This window comes from Tiliqua scincoides, chromosome 4 (genome assembly GCF_035046505.1).
Source record: "Tiliqua scincoides isolate rTilSci1 chromosome 4, rTilSci1.hap2, whole genome shotgun sequence".
Lineage (NCBI taxonomy): Eukaryota > Metazoa > Chordata > Lepidosauria > Squamata > Scincidae > Tiliqua > Tiliqua scincoides.
Genome location: NC_089824.1, coordinates 82,009,119 through 82,028,783, shown reverse-complemented (window position 1 = coordinate 82,028,783; position 19,665 = coordinate 82,009,119). Strand labels below are relative to the sequence as shown.

At 44.1% G+C, this 19,665-nt stretch overlaps 1 protein-coding gene across 1 annotated transcript; it reads left to right on the top strand.

The window, feature by feature from the left end:
- The first annotated feature begins 160 nt into the window (after positions 1-160).
- Positions 161-19,662, top strand: BPHL (biphenyl hydrolase like). Its single transcript, XM_066623053.1, has 7 exons — positions 161-297; positions 5,708-5,811; positions 6,922-7,088; positions 7,974-8,127; positions 9,121-9,252; positions 16,217-16,340; positions 19,340-19,662. Exons 1-7 carry the CDS (start codon positions 188-190, stop codon positions 19,425-19,427), a joined length of 879 nt encoding a protein of 292 aa, XP_066479150.1. The 5' UTR covers positions 161-187; the 3' UTR covers positions 19,428-19,662.
- The last annotated feature ends 3 nt before the right edge of the window (positions 19,663-19,665 follow it).

Sequence of the window (19,665 nt, the reverse complement as noted above, 5' to 3'; positions counted from 1 at the left end):
TTTCTTTCCTTTGCGTTATTTATTGTAGTACGAAACTTTTTAAATAAAAATCTATATCCCACCCCCCATCGAATCTGTATTTCCCAGCGGCTCCGTCCAGCGCTATGGGAGACGGAGAACAGCGCAGCGAGCGCGGCCAGGCCGAAGGCGGAGCCACAGCCGCAGCCAGGCGCCTGCAGACAGCAAAATGGCTCGAGCCGGGGGCGGAGGGGAGCTACTCCGGCGTCTCCTCTCGCAGCTCTACCACTCCGCACGGTGGGCTGCGCTCCGACCCCAGGGAGCCTCCGCCTTCTACAGGTAGATCCCTGCTCCGAGGGGGCGGCCAAGCGTGGCACGGCGGAGGGGAGGCGTCTGCAGTCGAGTGCAGCGTGGGGGGGGGGGGCGCCCGTGCGAAACATTAAAGGGGGCTGGGTGCGTGCCAGCCCAGGGGCTGCCTGTTCAGACGATCGGGGGAGGGGGGGAGTTGTGTAGGCAGTCAGGGGTCCTATGGGAATGCAGGAGCCAGGTTTGAATTTGGTTTTTAGTGGCAACACCCAACAGGCGTGCCAGTTTTCGTTTCCAAAAATGCGAGTACAGTACCTTGGGCAGAGTGCTTCTGAGCATGTGCAGAGTGCCTTTCCTAAACTGAAAGAAGGCCTTTTGGAAAGAATGTGGAGGGAAACCAGCTCATTTCTTGAAAACAAGCAGCTAAGGGCATGCCTCTGGGCGTGTGAGCAGTGCCCACTCCAAGTGCCCACCCCATTTTGTGTTTTAGAGACAAACAATGCAAAGTGAGAAAAGAACAGCAGCCTCACTGAACCTAACAACATATACAGTATAGCTCTTTTCTCTCCCACCCTGTTCTGCCCAGGAGAATGAAATTCTGGCTAAGAAACAACCCTAGTACAGTACCTAACTGTGCCATGCATAAAGTAGAAGACATCACCTTGTTTGTTGGTTTAAAAAAGCAGACTAAAGCTGAAATACAGTACTAGGTACACTTATTTGGGAGTAAGCCCCTGCCCCAAAGACAGTGGAACTTCTTCCAAGTAAATGTACTTAGGATTGCTCTGCAAGGCTGTGAGCTTGCCTAGTTTGGAGTTCCACTAAAATAAAAGACATCTTGCTGAGTCCCATTAACATTCCTTCCTGCACAGCGTGCTGTACTCCGACCTTCGAGATCCACTATCCTTTATTGATCCTTTCCTGTTCACATGGGTAAATATAGGATTGGGCTGCAATTAGTCTTTAACAGCCCAATCCTATCCAACTTTCCAGCACTGGAGCAGCCGTGCCAGTGGGGTGCACGCTGCACCCTGCAGTAGTGGGGCAGTCATGGAAGCCTCCTCAAGGAAAGGGAACATTTGTTTCCTTATTTGGGGGCTGCATTGCAGCTGCACTAGTGCTGGAAAGTTGGATAGGGTTGAACCCCAGGTCACAGCTGTCCACAAACAGGACTCTTGATTTTGCTAAATGACCAACCCATGAACTTTTATTGTACAATGTTTGCAAAATTCTAACATGGCAAAGGACACAAAATATGGCTAACAAAGTGCCTAAGTACTGTAAATTCTGCTTCACAGTTCAGCACTGACATAAATGAACTTTAGTTTATGTTGTCAAATCATTATTCTGCTCTGTGACAAACATGGTGCTGTGAATTCTGCAACAAAATACCACATGAGTTTTCCCAAACACTACATTCATGATGACTCCTCATGATGATTCCTACTGTCTGGGATTAGGTGGGTGGTGAACTAACAGTGTTCTTGGTTGTGGCACTTTGGATAGGGAATGCCTTCCCTGGAGAAATTCTCATGGCACCAACCTTAATGTATATCCCATTGGCCAGTGCTTCTATGGGTCATGACCAAGGCCAGGTGGATCACAAGTTGGGCCCACCTTTGCCTCTGTCTGGCTCCAAACTGAGCCAAACGGATGCAACCAGAGGCTGCTTCTGGGTTGTGACCTACCTCCAGATGCCACCCCTTCATCGCACTGGGACCAGGATGACCTCCAGAGGTTTCCTCAGGCCTCAGAACAACTCTGAAAATGACCTCCAGTGTCACTGCCAGTTTTGCAGACACAGCTTTTGGTTGCAATTGGAGCCATTCCTGAGGCCCATGGTGTGTCATAGCAGCAGCGTTGGAGATGGTTTGCTGGCCAGGTAATTTTAAGAACTGCAGCTATAGGCTATATCAGATGACAGGAGCACTTACAGCCCAGTTCTATGCCTGCTGTTGCCCGGTGGTACAGCAATGCTGAAACGGTTGCCACTGTAACCCGTGAGGCCAAGGAGGCATCCAGGGGTGTCCTCAGATAAGGGAACATCAGTTCCCTTACCCTTTTTCGTCCCCTCACAACCCCTATGGGCGCATTTGGAGACACGTGTAGGTGTCTGGTGTTTGAGGCCTGGATGGTGTGTAGGTATTTGAGGCTTGGAAGGGGAGATAGGATGTGGTGGCTTCTGCTGCTGTCTCTGCCCCCTCCTGGGCTGAACCGCTCCAGATCAACCTCCTCCCACCCAGAAATACCTCCTCCCTGCCACCCTCCCCACACCCCAGAACGCCATCCCACCGACGGGTCCCTGTAGTCAGACAATCGGTGTGGAGGCCCAGCACTGACTGTCACTGGCCTCCCCACCGGACTCCCCACCTTTCCCAGATGCTGTGATATGCCTTGCAGTACGTTTGTGACGGCCATTGCCAGGGCAGCATGTGGGAGATCAGTGTTGCCCTGCAGTAGGATTGGGCCCTTAATACTTCCCTCTGCCCGACCTACAGTACTTCTAGATTAGCTGATCCATGATTGTTTAATAAACCTTGGTTAGCCATTAACTCAGCAGTTGGCCAGCTTATGGTTTTCAAGGATGTGTGTGTGTGTGTGTGTGCGCGCGCTGAAAAAGGAACATATTCTGAACAGGGAATTGTGAAGAAGATGGCGAAAATATGTTGAGAGTGATATTGCAAGCTCAGCAGAATATATAGTTGTGTTTTTCTTCAATTAATCAAATATTTTGTAAGACCAAGTTTCAAATAGTCAAGGCAGCTAAGTAGGCTCAAAAGACAACGGTGGTCAGACCTGCTGTGCTGTGGAAGGGAGTGTGACTTCTCTCGCCAACACAACTCTGCTCTCCCTGCACTTTGGAGACAACCCAGGTTAACCCAGGGTTAACCCCAGACAAGCCTCTTTGGAGACAACCCAGACAAGCCTCTTTGGAGACAACCCAGGTTAACAGGGTCAGGCTCAGCCACACCTGAGGAAGGACAGCTTTTTTTGACATGAGGCTGCCTCTTCCTTTGTGCCTTGGGCAGCAGCAGGCACTTTGGTCAGTAGTGTAGCTGGAAGGGTCCAAACGGTAAGTACTGCAGGTTTTGCAACATGTAAGCAGCTCCTCCCACTTGCCTTCAGAGCCATTCCAGGCAGCGAGGTCAAGGCACAGGAGAGGCCATTTGGTTCAGCGAGCACATGCTCATTGTCGTCATTGCTCATAATGGCTCCAACAGCTAGTGGGAGGGGCTGTCTGCATGGTTGTGGTGCCTGCAGAACTTACCATTTTGCCCCCTCTAGCTGTGCTACTGACTTTGATGATTCTCCAAATGAAATATGTCTGTGGGATCAGAGGAATCAAATTTGTTTTTCTTTGCTGCGGTATGTCACAAATAAATGAATAAATAAATAAATAAATACAGATTGACATAATCATGTATGCAAATGTGTTATAATGCACACCCAAAGGGTAGCTATCACCTAATCCTGTAGCAGTGTCATTCAGGCACACAGGTCATCAGAGTTGTGAAAGGAAATGCAATGCAACAACAACAAAAAAATAAAAGTAGTCAATAGTTGAACAAATGAAGCACCTAAGATAGTCCTCACCTAGGGTGCTATTTGGTCATTTATATAAAAAATTATTTATAATCTCAAAACATGATTTTGTTCAGCTACTGCAGGAGCATCAAATTTCAGTGCATCATTTTCTTTAAGTTTCTACATGTATACAGTACCAAGATTAATCAGTGGTATTGCTTTATTAACAAACAAAATGTAATTGATCATTCTGAATGTGTACTATAGTGTAAATAGATGCCTGTGGGAGAAAAATTTGTCTCAAGTAGGCTGAAGCATTCAATTTAGCCCATGTTGTAATAATTGTGCTGCTGCTTTTCTGCTCTTTTGTGTTACGCTGTAGGCAATTTAATTTTGACCTAATAAAAAGTGGAGCTCAAACTGTCCAATTATATTGTTAAGACATTTAGTGAAAGGGAGACAGACCTGTTGGCAATCAAGGTATGAGAAGAATGAACTCTCGCCTGTGTTTTGTATAACAGCAGTGAACTTGCCAAAATGAAGCTACTGTTGTCGCTTTTTGAAAGAAGGCTTTAGGGCACAATCCTAACCAACTTTCCAGTTCCAAGGTAAGGGCAATGCAGCTCCGAGGTAAGGGAGCAAAGATTTCCTGACCCTGAGGAGGCCTCTTCGATTGCCCCCCAACTGTAGGACGCAGCACATGCCACAATGGTACAGCTATGTCAGTGCTAGAACGTTGGTTAGGATTTGGGCCTTAAGTCAATTTAGGAAGAACAGTCTGCTTTGCTTTAGCTTCTATGCCTTTATGTCATGTGCAATAAACTCAGAATCCAGCAGGCAAAGCTTTTCCACTGCATGGAATTACTGCAGTGTTCTGCAAGACTCCTTCAGCAAACATAAGCTCAGCACACTAATTCACATTTGCACTAAACTCTAATAATGCGTAATCGTTCCTAAAACACAAGGGTTTTTTTCCCCCTTAACTGCAGTTGAGTCAAATCAGAATTTTGACTTGCAGCCCAGTCCTAAGCTTCTCCGACACCTAGGGGTACAGTGGCACTGAAATGGCTGCTGCCATATCCTGTGGGGCCAGGGAAGCTGCCAGAGGTGTCTTCAGGAAAAGGGAACCTTGGTTCCTTTACCCCGTGTTGAGCCTGACTGACCCCAGTGGGTCTACTCTGACCTGTGCCAGTCCTTGAACTGGCATAGAACTGAGGAAACTGTTTTGGGCTCTGTGGCTCTGGAGAGTAAATAGGATCTGGCGGTAGCCTCTGCCACCATCGCCGCCCCTCCACCCAGGCTCGATCTGCCCATTGGTCCACCCCGTTGCCCACCTGCCCCTGCCGCTCAGCAGGGATGCTCACCACCAGGTGGACCTTCTGACACTGGCCTCTCTACTGGCAGTGGGTCTTCCCCACCAGCAATACCCAACACTGGCACTGTGAGCGCAGCACTGGAACTGGTCAGCACAGGATTGGGCTGTTAATCAAGATTTCAAACTTAAGTTTGAAACTTGTTTCAGATCTGGTTAAGAAGGAAACCTAATAAAGCTTTAAGACTGGTAGATGTAAATGTCGGGGGGAATTGCCACCTGAGAGGAAAAAGGAGGGAACATGTGATCTCATTGCTTGCTTTCTTAATTGTGGTTAGGAGATTGATCATCTCTATAGCTGAGGTTTCCAATAAGGTGGTGTGACTAAATATAACCACAAATCTGCCGAATGAAGAGCCAGGCACCCCATAATCACAAAGGCCATTTAGTGTAGCTTTATGTGCACAGTTCTCCCGTGCACTAGCATATCATTTCTTTGGATTGTAGCTGACATCTGCAACAAATAATTACAGTATATGTTTTATTAAGTGACAACCATAATTAAGCTAAAATGTTGAATGTTTATTGGGGGGATATTCCTTCTAGCACAGCAATAACCTCAGCTAAAGTTGAAGTGAATGGCATCCACCTGCATTATCAGCAAACAGGGAACGGCAACCATGTAGTCCTGCTACTTCCTGGCATGTTAGGTTTGGATCTTTTGTCTTATTTATAACTCATTCTTAGCTTTCTTTCATTGAACTAGAATGCATAAAAAAGCTACAAGTCTCTTATAATGTGGCTGCATTTTTAAGTAGCATTGTGGGGAGCACATTTTATTGGTTTCAGGAATGCTAATAGACTTTTATGTTTTGTCTATTTATTTAGGCTAAGGAAATAAACACTTTCCATACTATAGGCCCATTTTACAGATAATGCATGCTGAAAAATGGGTGCTGACATGATTATGGTCCTTGCTTCTTTAGGACAGAAATTAGTTTATAGCAGTGGTTCCCAAACTGTGAGCCGTGGCTCCCTGGTGAGCCACGGAAACCAGCCTGGGGAGTTGCAAAATCTTCACAAAAACCTGCCACCTCGTACAATGTATAGGATTGTAGCCCTAATGGAGGGCTGTAACCAATGACCTCCCATAGGTCAAGGAAGCAGCCAGTTGAAAAAGTTTGGGAGCCACTGGTTTACAAGATTATTCTGGAATAAACAAATGTTCCTATACCCAGAAGAGGCCTTTGGGACTGGCTCCTCTGCAGGATGCAGCATGCACACTGGTGGTGTGGCTGCATAATTGGGGAGTGGGATTTAGGTAAGAGTGGGCTGTAAATTATATACATGGCATTTCTGAACAGACTAGACCATTAATTGGCATTGTAATATCACCAGCGGTTGCTCTGGGCATGTATTTTATCATACTTTTTTCTATATGTATCTGGTGCATATTTTGCTCCGTGCATAATTTGCTCAGTGCTTTTTTTGTATATGTGGAACTTATACCAAGTTTGAAATGAATGCTTCCACACTTATACAAGTGCACATCCAAAATATGAGTTTCAAATAATTGGTCTTAACAAACTTAAAGGTAATACTAAAGTTAGCCACTACTTTTCAGGTTTGTGTTGTTTTTAAGTATGGTAACATAAATGACCGAAACACCTTTACATCCCTTTATAATAAATCACCATTGAAAGAAGGTTTGCTTGGCCGACCACATCGGGTAGAATTCCTATGGTACATGAGAGACTGTTTTCTTTATCTCTGCTGCTATTTACTCTGCTGGTGGGATTATCTTACTATCACTTTTTTAGGGAGTTGCCAGACCGATTTTGGGCCACAGCTGAAGTCTATGAATAAGCAGCTTTTCACAATCATAGCATGGGACCCGCGGGGATATGGAAAATCTATCCCCCCAGATCGAGATTTTCCTCCAGATTTTTTTGAAAGAGATGCAAAAGATGCTGTTGACTTGATGCAGGTAAATCTGTTCTATCTTCATAGTAATTTGTCCTTTGAAACACTATTCTGACAACTATTTACCTATTATTCCCAGCCGCTGACTTCCGCAGCAAAGCTCCATGATGGCACCCACCCCCGCAGCTATTGCCACCCTCCCGCACAGATATCTGCTCCCCCTACTCACCAGAGGCTTACAGAGCCTTGTACAACCTCTGTGAGGTTCCCCGGTGCTATAAACTATGCTTCCGGCAAACTGGAAGCACAGTTTCTGCCCTCCGTCAGGAGCTCAGAGAGGCTTCTGTGGGGTCCCAGCCGGTGCCTGGGGCTTTTGCCCCATCTCACCCTGTGGTAGGCACGCAACTGATTATTCCCTCTTAGATTTTTAGGCATTTGTTATGGAAATAAGAAATTAGCACTTCGTCACTAGGAATTTGTGGCTTGAAAACTGTCTGAGAATCATATAGTCTACTCACAGAGATCCACAACTTAAAATGTAAGGGGAGTAGTTTTAAAGAGATGCAAAGGGGGATTCTCCCCCCCCCCATTTCCAGCCATGCAGTCTTCTAGTATTGAAACCTGTCTAGGAGAAAATTGCTTAGAAGGAGAGACCGTGAAGACAAGAGGAGAGGCCCACAAGCTCCTTTTAAATTGCACCTGCACCTCCCACTTTACATGGAAATGAAGTCAGACCAGCATGCCACAGTATGTTTAGATTTATTATCTTGACCTAGATCTAAAGAATGCTGCAAGAATTACTGTTTTAAGCGGGGGGGGGGTCTTTGTGCCTGCCACTCTGGTAAATTCAATGGGCACAGTTTAGCTAAATTTGAAAAATATAGCTCAAGTTGTTGCTTCCTGTGGTGAAAAGCAGGTATTTTCATTCTGTTTCCCTATGCAAAACAAGGCACTGAAGTTTAAGAAGTTCTCTTTGCTGGGGTGGAGCGATGGTGGAATAACAGCACTTATTGCTGCTGCAAGATATCCAAATCTGATCCACAAAATGGTGGTTTGGGGAGCCAATTCCAGTGTTACAGAAGAGGACGTGAAGCTTTACAATGGTGTGTATAAGAAGAATGAAGTGTCATTCCTAGCTTGGTCTTTAGTTTTATTTTCTGAATAACTTTAATAAAAATGATTAAAGGAATGTGAGCCACACAATCACTGTTTAGTACACATCAGGAAAAATGTGCTTGTACTCAGTCATATTCTTTAAAACATGATAGTTTCCACAGAACCACAAGAAGTGTTTTGCTCATGAAACAGGACTTCCTGTCTTCTTCCTCCCCACTGTAGCCTTCAATACTTTCTGAAAATCCTGAAGGTTGGGGAATCTTAGGACATCTGTAGGACATGGTTTGGTGTGCTTTTACTAGAGGGCATAGTCAGTGTAAATTGCCCTCTGAATCATGAGGTCCTTTGAGCAGAGGTGTTTGCTCAAGCAAGGATCATTCAGGGCTAATCCATCCCACATAGACTATGGGAAAGAATGTTCAGTTTCTAAGTATGTAGCCAAAATACCAAGTATGAGTGCTAACTCCACTGACTTTGTCAAGCTTTGTGTCTAGCAATATTATGAATAATCCTAATTCTGTGCTTTTAGATAGAAGGACATTGCTTCAGTTCAGGGACAGGATAGGGCTAACACTGACAATATATGCCACCTCCTATGTTCTTATCATTAACAGAGGCCTTGGTCTGGTTGCCAAAGGTACATAGGGACAACCACTAGGAGAAAAAACCCTTTTGGTGGTGGCATCAAGCTTATGGAACTCTCTTTTGTCACAGGCCCATAAACTCCTTTCAGTGCATTTGAGCAGATGGGTTGGCATCATGGCCCAGGGATCCTGGGCCAAGAACCATGAGAGCACCATAATAGGTTCTATTGCTCCTGCTTCCAAGTAATATAAAATAATGTGCAAAGTATGGAATGCCTGTGTTATGGTTTGAAAATGTTCAGATAGGTGTTCTATAATACTGTTTCAAGTCATATAGGGAATTTTGGAACTATTGGAAAAGGTGTTAATGCTCCCATACAATTGCATTGTATGCAGCTATCCGTGATGTTTCTAAATGGAGTGAAAAAGCCAGAAAACCAATGGAGGAAATGTATGGACATGAATACTTCAGCAAAACCTGTGAGGCCTGGGTGGATGGAATCTCCCAATTTTTACACAAGCCAGATGGTAAGGAATCCTGCTGAGCAAAATGAGCAATGAGTTTGAGACTGTGTGTGCTTCTGTACCCAAACTTCTGTTACATCTCATTTCTTCTCTCCATCACTGTCATTTAAATAATATTTTCCTTATACACTTACATTTTCTCCTCATGGAATTGCCAGAGGATTTGTTTATTAGTTTAATACTAAATGTATGCAACTGCATCCATGCTGACATCCAGCACATTTGATGTAAGGTAGTGGTAAGCGCTATGACCTTAGAGAAAGGTCTGTGAATTAGTTGGTACCTGGGGTAAGAATATAACATCTGAGCTGCTGTGCTGGATCAGTCCAAATCTACATGTAGTCAAAGTGTTGCCTTCAGCACTGGGCAGCCAGATGCCCCTGTTGGTTCACAAGTAAGGCGTAACATTGGTAGAACTCCCCCCCCACCCCATTTGTTCTCTTTGCTCCTGTTTGCCCTAGTGAGGATGGAGTTAGGCATCAATAGATCTACACCCAAAGTGTAGCTAAGGTAGCTTATGAAAAGCTTTGCTAAAAAGCAGAATGAATTGGAAAAGGGAAAAAGCAATGCCTTGGGCTGCAATCCTATGCAGACTTTTTGGGTGCAAGCCAAACTTAACACAGTGGGGCTTACTTCTAAGTACACATGCATAAGATTGTGCTGTTAATTTTTTAAAAAGTTATAATCTTCACATCAGATTTGAATAACGCCTCAACTTTAGGACTCCTGTACCTGCCTTTTATAGCTGTGCAACTGAAGGTTGGCAGTCTAGTTTTTCTTGCCCCTTTAGCAGCTCTGTGGCATTCCACTCTGCTGAACTTCTCTCTTCTATGCAACTATAAAAGGAACCCAAGCCTTGATGTTGACAGGTGGATTGTCTTTGGTGTTTACAAGAGTGGCATGTTAGTGTTGGACAGACTGGGGAGAAACACCTGCTGTTCATTCTTGAAGCATCCTGGGTGGCCTTGGGTCTGGCATCCTCTCTCAACCTAACCTGTTCCACAGATTTATTGGAGGATGGTGAAGGGGGATAATTTCCACATGCAACACTTTGGGCCCACTGGAAGGAAGATGCAATGAGGTCCCAGGGTAAAGTGCTGGCTTTAAGCTTTAAAACCCTCAACAAAGGCTAAAATCCTATATACATTTTCCTAGGAGTAAGCCCCACTGAACACCGTGCAAGTTGCTTCTGAGTAGACATGCATAGGATTGTGCTGCAAGACAACTTAAGAACTGGCTTTTCCCATAGGATCCTGCCCAAGCATTAGGAATGGCATTGAAGACATCCTCCGTAGGGGATACTAGAGGCAGGGCTTCTTGGTGTTGCAACACCTGGATTTTGTAACACTCTCCCAGCAGCTCTCTGTCTAACTCCATCTTTGGTTGCCTTCCAGAGGCATGGTATGATAGGCAAACTATGATAGGCAGAGACTGTGGCTGGTTTTTGCTATATTTAAATATGTTTGCTAATGCTTTTAATACCTTTTATATTTTATTCTTGGTTTGTTGATGGAGATTGTTGTTAACTAGGTTGACTATTTTATATAGAAAAGCAGGGTATATGTATATTGAAATAATTATGACCATACTCCAACAAATATTGGACCATTTTTTGCCTGGCCCACAGGTGTACACATTTGGTCCCTGTTGGGCAGAAATGGCATATACACAGCTGAGGCTGTCTCTTTTATTGACTATGAATCAGCTTTTATTCAGTTCTTTTTCTTTTACAACAGACAGTAGGACCCAGCTGCATAAACATTTGCTCTGGACTGCAGCCTCTTTTGTGAGTTGACATTTGCCTTCATAAGAACGTAAGGGAAGCCCTACTGAATCAGGCCAAAGTCCAGTCCAGCATCCTGTTTCCCACAATGGCCCACCAGCTGTGGGCCTGGGAAGCCCACAAGCAGGAGATAAAAGCATATCTCACTCCCCTTATTGCTCCCTTGCAGCTGGTGTTCAGAAACATACAGCCACTAGATCTGGAGGTAGCACATAGTCATCGTGACTAGTAGCCATGGATAGACTTGTCGTCCGTGAATTTTGTCCAATCCCCCTTTTGTCCAATTCCCTCCCCCCCAATCTAAGCTACCTCAGTGAGGATCTATATCTCAGAAGGTGCTGGAAAAAGCACCCTGCTCCTTGCTTTTGAACTTTTACTAGGAATTTGGAGTGGGCCCTCCTCCTTCATTGCCTTCCTTCCTGGATCAGCTAATAAGAACGAACAACATTAAACTGAACTTGGTTTCTAGTTTCAAGTTCTGTATTTGTCATTCAAAGCCCTTTTTTTAGTACAGAGATGAGGAGAGTCACTGACAATGCACCAGTAATATTAAAATGTGGAAGAAAACAGTAGCCAAAAAGAAAATGTGGTTTAGCTACCCGTGTATCCCAACACAAATTGAGCCACCCCAACAAATGCAACTGTATCACCATTCTAGTTTTCTGAGATGTCCCTCACCCTTATTTAGCTCACATTGTCCTTAAGCATCATGTCTCTAAGCATCTCACTTACAATTCACATACAAATAAGATGTGACTAACCAGAATGAGCTACCCCAGTTATGTATAGCTGTTAAGAGACTGAACCCTACAAGCTACCCAAGCTTCATATTAAACTTTGGGCCTGGTGCACATTCCTGATTTCGTAACCATGGTTGGAAGACTGGGAGCATCCCATAGCTACCCTTTCCAGGATGAATACCTCTTCACTTTCATGGTTTGCTTTAACTCTGGTATAGCATTATGTATGCTAACCAGAGCTTGAAACTAAACATTTGAATAGGTCTGTGAACTCCAGTAATGAGGGGATCTGGTTTGTACTAATGCAGGCTTAACCAGATTATGAAACCAAACCACAGGAGATTCTTTATGGGAGGGACAGGGAACACAAACACAATGCACAAACCTGCAGCCTGCTTCTAGTCTCCTAACAATACTCATGAGATTAGGAACACTATACTTTGCACCAAGCAAAATGTCTCCAGGCATTCTGCTGAAGGCAATCCACCTGCTAATAAAAAACTGGAATTTGAACAGCTCTGAACCCCAGAACAGCCTTTAGGCTCCCCTCCCCAGATCTGCACACGTCTCAGTCATTGTGCTTTTAAGAAAGCAGGTTTGTTAAAAATTCTAGTTGTACATGAAATGTTTCTCCTTTCCAGTTTGCTGCTTCCACCTCAAATCCAGATTAATGTTTTCTACTTACAGTTGTCCTGCAAGTCAATCATTGCCAGTTGTAGTTAAAAGGCAATAATAGTTCAATCTAAATTTCCACATTGATGGAGCTGTTGATCCAACAACACAAAAAATGACTTCTGAACAGTAGGTTACTCAGTATACCAAGGACACAGAGGTTAAATCTCTTAAAAGAATACAGAATTGGCAGCAAAGCTAGGAAATTAACTTGGCAGGCATGAGGACTACATTTTCTCATTACGATCAGGAAGTTCTTTCAAAAACTCTTTGGCGTTAGTACCATTCTTGAACTTCCTAAATAAGTCTACGGTGGTTTTGAAATTTTGAGAAATTTGTTTGCCCAAAAACTTTGCATTACACTAATGGTTCATATAATAGTTAGTTGGCATCCTTCAGTCTCGGAAGACTATGGTATCGCGCTCTGAATAGTGGTTCCAGAACAGTGTCATCTCCAGTGCGCGAAGCCTGGGTAAGGTAGATGTTATATAGTGGGTCTCACGCATCAGTAGACTTGAATAAAAGTTCCATCATAGTTTATTCCTACTCCAAATGAGTTAAAATCACACACCCACATACACAAATACCCCAGATATATATACAACTCCAACAAGCCTACATCCCTCTTGATTGGACAGCCAATCACATATAACCTGTTGCTTTTCCCACAGGTGAGAATTTTGTATTGGCAACCTTCAGTCTCGAAAGACTATGGTATCGCGCTCTGAAAGGTGGTTCTGGCACAGCGTCTAGTGTGGCTGAAAAGGCCAATCCGGGAGTGACAATCCCTTCCACACCGGGAGCAAGTGCAGTCTGTCCCTGGTCTGTCTCGCTGGCTATGGGCCTTCCTTCTTTGCCTCTTAGCCTCAGACTGTTGGCAAAGTGTCTCTTCAAACTGGGAAAGGCCATGCTGCACAGCCTGCCTCCAAGCGGGCCGCTCAGAGGCCAGGGTTTCCCACTTGTTGAGGTCCATCCCTAAGGCCTTCAGATCCCTCTTGCAGATGTCCTTGTATCGCAGCTGTGGTCTACCTGTAGGGCGCTTTCCTTGCACGAGTTCTCCATAGAGGAGATCCTTTGAGAATACTCACATACATAACAGTAGATATGGAGGATAGACTGTTACCCATGCAGCAAATCCCCCATCTCCATGTTGCTGAAATGGTCCAATGGAAAGGCAGAAGCCAGTACGGTTGATTTCAGCAGTGTCGCAGGAGTTGCTAGAACGTGACTGTGTTCAGCCATGAACTGCCTCAGGGACTCCAGCTCTGGATTTTGCCTCAAGGTTGGCTCCTGAAGCCTTTTCCATAACTGGATGTAGCCACAAGGCAGTGGAGGTTTGGGATCAGAGTTTTCCTTCTCTCAGATGAGCTACCTTCCCAGGCTAATGAGTCCCATCTACCCGGTGGCTGTTTAGTTGCCTCTTACGACAAGTACAGCCAAACTGAGGGCCTATTCTTATCCCCAGCCCCCAAGGGATAATGTATAATAATATGATTTTTTAAAATCCCATCCAGTGATTAAAAAATCCAATCCAGATTTGCATTTTTAATCCTTCCTCACTGTAGTATAATGCATTGAAATCAATAACCCCTTGTCTTATGCAGGGGTTACAGTCAGACCGTAAAGCTAAAATCACGTACACTCAAAATTAATCTGAAAATCTTTCATTGACAAAATAGTATAATACTGTCTCTTTACAAATTACAAGACACAGGTGGGAACCAAGACTGACTGAGGGAACAGCAGCTTCATTCTCCAAACTCAGCTTTCTCTCAGGCATGTATTTAATAAGTGGAATTGCTTTCACTGTTTTTTTCTGATTGTTCGCCTAGCATGAATAGTTGAATTCATGCAAGTCAACTGCACCTAAAATGAGGGGCAACTATCTTTATCTTCTGCTTTTATTTAAAATTCATAAGAACCTATGTTGGTCCTTTATGGAAAAAAACCCCAAAGCAGAGTGATATCTTTATTAGGACCCACTAATAAACTAAAATATTGCCATCAAGCCCAACTTTGTCTCTTCGCTTAACAGTCAGACCAAACAGTGCTGGCATACTCAAGCTCTCTTTCCCTGTTAGTCCTAATAAAATTGTTGTCCTACTTTGGCTCTCTTCAGCCTAGAAAAGAGGTACGTCAGGGGGGACATGATTGAGACATACAAAATTATGCAGGGGATGGACAGAGTGGATAGAGAGATGCTCTTTACACTGTCACATAACACCAGAACCAGGGGACAGCCGCTAAAATAGAGTGTTGGGAGAGTTAGAACAGACAAAAGAAAATATTTCTTTACTCAGCATGTGGTTGGTCTGTGGAACTCCTTGCCACAGGATGTGGTGATGGCGTCTGGCCTGGGCGCCTTTAAAAGGGGACTGGACAAGTTTCTGGAGGAAAAATCCATTACGGGTTACAAGCCATGATGTGCATGTACAAGCTCCTGATTATAGAAATGGGCTATGTCAGAATGCCAGATGCAAGGGAGGGCACCAGGATGAGGTCTCTTGTTATCTGGTGTGCTCCCTGGGGCATTTGGTGGGCCGCTGTGAGATACAGGAAGCTGGACTAGATGGGCCTATGGCCTGATCCAGTGGGGCTGTTCTTATGTTCTTATGGCTGTAGATTCTTTCCATTTAAGATTGTCTTGTTTGCAGCTATTTGAATTTTCAGGCCTCTGTATTTTTACTACTTTCTTTGAAGCCAGTGGTCTCCAAACAGCAGCCATCTGTCTGGGCAAGGCACTTTCCTTTCCATGCCAATGCCTCCTTTCTTCTTGCCCAATCTTCCCAGCCTTGCACCAGGCAGCCGTTTCTGCTACTTGCCACCCCAGAAGGGTCTGTGCCTCCAGGTTCTCCAGGGGAAGTGGTTGCCCAGCGCAAGGCTGTGGGAAAATTGGGCCAGGATTTGGAGGCCCATTTTAAGCTAGTTGGTGAAGGCATTTTCAGCTTTAAAGGTTATGTGAGATGAATGGCAATATATATAGTGCAATATATACACTGGTTTTAAAAAAAAAAAAAATCTCTCCACTAAGGTTTTCACTGCATCCATATTTATAAAGGGTGTGGGCACATTTTATATCCCATATATAGAGTGGGGGAATTGGAGGGCAGGGGGAGAGAAAGAATTTGAATGCTCAAAACAGCTTACAACAATTGTAGTAAGCATCCTTGAAGGCAAAAGGAGAAGGAGACAGCAGAGGGTGAGATGGTTAGATAGTGTCATGGAGGCAATGAATATGAATTTGGGCATACTCCAGAAGTGGTAGACAGGGGGCCTGCCTGTGGTTCATGGGGGCACAAAGAGTTGGACACCACTTAACAATTGAAAAACAACAAAGTATCCTAGAAAGGGAGAGGAAACATTGGGCGGGTGTGAGCCATGAGTTTCTTCTTTAAATGAGTCTGCCAACTTGTAGACATGGCTATTTCAGAGAACAAGACTTTTTCCTGTTTGACAAAATACTCCCTTCCAACACAGCTTGCTTGTACCTCTGAATACCAAATGCTGACAGGAAGACTGCTTGCTCATAGATATTCTGAGGGGCTCCTGTTGGAAACAAGATGCTACTAAGACTTTCATGGGGTGCATTGGTCTAAAAAAATCTATGCTGTCCAAAGAGCTATTCTGTCAACCAACATTCTGACCAAACAATATTTAGAATATGGCTGTCTTTTCAGACAATGGACTGCCCTTGCCTTTTGACCACCCTTTTGGTTGCTAAGTGCCAACCAGTAACAATTCTTGCCTAATTTATCTTCCTTTTCTCTTCTAGGTAGTATCTGTCAGTCTTCACTACCTCATATTAAGTGCCCAACGTTAATAATACATGGTGAAAAAGACCCACTGGTGCCACGCTTTCACCCAGAATATCTTCACAAGCATATCATAGGCTCACAGTAAGTCCAGCACGTTTTTCCCCCCCTCTTTAAACACACACACTCACTCCCCACCACTCCCTTTTGGAATTCAAGTACATGCTCTGAAGAGATTAAGCACTCTGTGTGATCCATAAGCAGCCATCTTGTGAACTGTTTTTCACATAAAGCAATCATAGGAATGCTTCCACCTATTGATGGGTTTACAAATGCTCACAAGCAGGCATGTAAATTCTTTCTATTGTACAGTAGGAAAAAGGCAGTTCTATTTAGGGGGAATATAAGCTGCCTTATGGCAGCCAAGCATTATAAGCTGCCAAGCATTGAGCCATTAGTTTTCTACATTGACTGGCAGTAGCTATCCCAAGTTTCAACCAGGATTGCCAACACTGCACTGCCTATAGATGCCAGGCTATGTCACTGAATTAGAGAATCACTGCAGCAGCATCCATTCCTTTTCGGTTCCAGTTGCCACTACTTCTAGCAATTTGGAGTTGGCCGTATAGGATGAAACCTCTGAGTACCTTTTTCCTGTGTTGGGCACAAGCATCCAAGTTAATTTTGAAAACCTAAATGTTATGAATGTGAGCAAGTGCCATAGAGGCAAATTCTGCACTGCCCCATTTTAAATATTAAGGTTCTTACTTACCAAGTTGAGTGTTGGCATTGTATAGCATAGCCAATACATTATAATTTTCTTTGATGCTTTTTAAAATGGAATAGCCAAGCTGCTATTAGGACCAAAAATCACAATCCTGTGCAAGCTTACTAGAGAATACAAAGTCCTATTAAGATCAGCTCACTCCTATACTAGAGCTTTTTTATGCTGCTGAAGCATTATTCTTCAGTTACCAGGAAGGAAATTTAGAACTGTGGTTCCACAAAACAGTTTAATATCCAAGCAATACCCTTTGTCAAGGCCAGGATTCTTCCATAATATTTATGCACCTGTCAGTCCTGTTCAAAAGATCCCCACCACTGAAAATTAAGAGCTTTATCCTAGCATTTTCAGCACTAGACGATTAGGAGATTCTCCCACCCACTGTAGCAAGACTGCATTACAAAGAAAACAAGTAATTAGAGCTCTCCTACCTCCATGGTGAAAAAGCAGACTAAGAGGCAGTTCATCACTAATCCCAACCACACAGAACTAGTAACAATAAGACAGACTGAATCTGCAACGAGAGTGTTTGTTTAAAGACATGGTTGCCCTTAAGAGCCTCAGCAGCTCACTGGTGCTGCAGACTATTTTACTGCAAGCAAATTGGCTCTCTCTCACATGCACACACACAAAGACATTAATGCAACAGTATGGCAAGAACATCAGCCTAAATGAACAAAGGGTGGCAATGGCACACTTCCAGACGTGGAACCCTAGTGGAACAAACTGATTTCTGAGTAACCATGCAGAGGATTGCACTATTGCACATAAGCAGTTCTACATAAGCACACTTAGCCAGAGAAGTGTCACTGAACACAGCAAGACCAACTCCCAGATAAACATGCACAGGGCTGGGATATACCGCAGACACCCGCCTATAAGTCGATCTCACAGATAAGTCGAGGGCAGGTTTTGGGCCCCAAATCATGGCATTTTCTATGACCCTCGGATAAGTCAGGGGTTAAACTTGGGGGGGGGGTCTGACTATAATTTTGTCTGATTGTACCCGAGGCCAGATTCTGAAAAATAACCTTCCAGTAATTGTTACCTAAAAACTGTACAGTTTCTAATTTATTAAAAATACAATAAAAGATCATAAGATGCATTTTTGTTAACTTTTAAAATTCTGGTCTTCACAACATTTGTGTAAACACTGTCAGAGTAAGTGCCTGTAAACAACATACCAGTAGAACCATCAGTCAAATCCTTCTTTAAGGTGCCTGCTGTGTGAAGCCAGAGGCTCTACATATAACATGCAACATAAAACATGCAGTTGGGAGTGTGCAGTTCAGTTCACAGCAGGGAGACAAGCAACAAGGACTAAGCTGCACACAGTTGCAACCCTCTTTACTCGGAAGCAGACCCACTGCTTTCCATGGGTGTTATTCTTAAGTACTGGTGCACTGCAGCCTGGGACCTTGAGGGGAGGATCCCATCCTGGGCTTTAAAAACTAGACCCCTAAATGGGGGGGGGGGGTGAAATTCTTTGCAAATGACTTACCAGGAATGTTCTGAGCGGCAGGAAGAAAAGGAGGCATTTCCCTTCTTCTCCAAACTGGAAGGGAAACAAAGGGGCTTCTGGGAACTGTGGGGAGGCTTTGTGGGAGCATATGCTGCATTCCATAGCAGCAGCCATACAGACTACAGTTCCCAGAAATGCCTTCTCTTCCTGTCTGGAGAAGAGGCTAAAGTGGCTGCCTCTGAATACTGTAATTACTGGTAAAAATTCTCCTTTTTCTCCACGTACTTCCTGCTTTTCAGCCCATTTCCAGGCCCATTCCTTCACCAGACAGCTGTTGAGCTTCCATAAGCTTCCCAGAAGCTCCCAGAGGACTCTGCTCCACCCACTGCATTGACCCGGGTAGTCGACCCCAGATCGACCCAAGTCGACCCAGGATCTCAGGCTCCATTTTTTTAGGCATAAATTTTTCAACCTATAGGCGGGTATATGCGGTAAATCCATTTGCTTTTGAAAGGGATCAAAGACTGAGGATTGCAGCTCATGTCACTATGCATGGGGCTTCCTGCATTAACCAACTGCCTTTCTTGCCTGCCGTTTTGCAAAACGTCAAGGAATGTTCTTGTCCTTTTGCAAAAGATAACCTTGAAAAGTATTCATTTTAGCCTGCTCCATGACAACCGTTGCCATCCACTCCCTAGGAATAGCAACAAAGTACCTCAGACAGTGGAACAGAAGCCTTGATGGATTTTATTTCAGTTACAACAGAAATGTGTAGCCCATTGTATCATGTGAGAATGGTTTAATCATCAAGCTAACCTCAGATCACACTTGAGTAACAGTTTTGCGAGTGTGCAGGATACCCAACACCAGAAATTTATTCAGCACTTGTCTTTTCAGGTTGCATTTCATGCCCGAAGGAAAACACAATTTACATCTACGCTTTGCAGAGGAATTTAACAGAATGGTGGAAAAGTTTCTTTTATAGAATATAAAAAAGGCTTGTTCAGATACTAGCTTCTCTACTCTTCATAGTCATGAGATTGGAATGCCCATTAGTTTTACATGTTACTGGGAACTAGGTGGAGGGAGAAGAGCAATCTTTCTGTCTTTAATTTGTTTCCATGAGATATGCAACTTTCAAATGCTAGAAGTTTTGCTACTGTATAAAGCCCTTGTTTTTCACTTTGACTAAATCATTAAAATCTACCCTTGACTAATCAGGG

Bases quoted from the DNA above. Each gene is read 5' to 3' on its own strand.
- BPHL (XM_066623053.1), top strand. From the start codon at position 188: ATGGCTCGAGCCGGGGGCGGAGGGGAGCTACTCCGGCGTCTCCTCTCG. The intron at 8,128-9,120 runs GTGTGTATAAGA...CATTGTATGCAG, and splicing joins GGACGTGAAGCTTTACAATG to CTATCCGTGATGTTTCTAAA. The intron at 9,253-16,216 runs GTAAGGAATCCT...TTTCTCTTCTAG, and splicing joins ATTTTTACACAAGCCAGATG to GTAGTATCTGTCAGTCTTCA.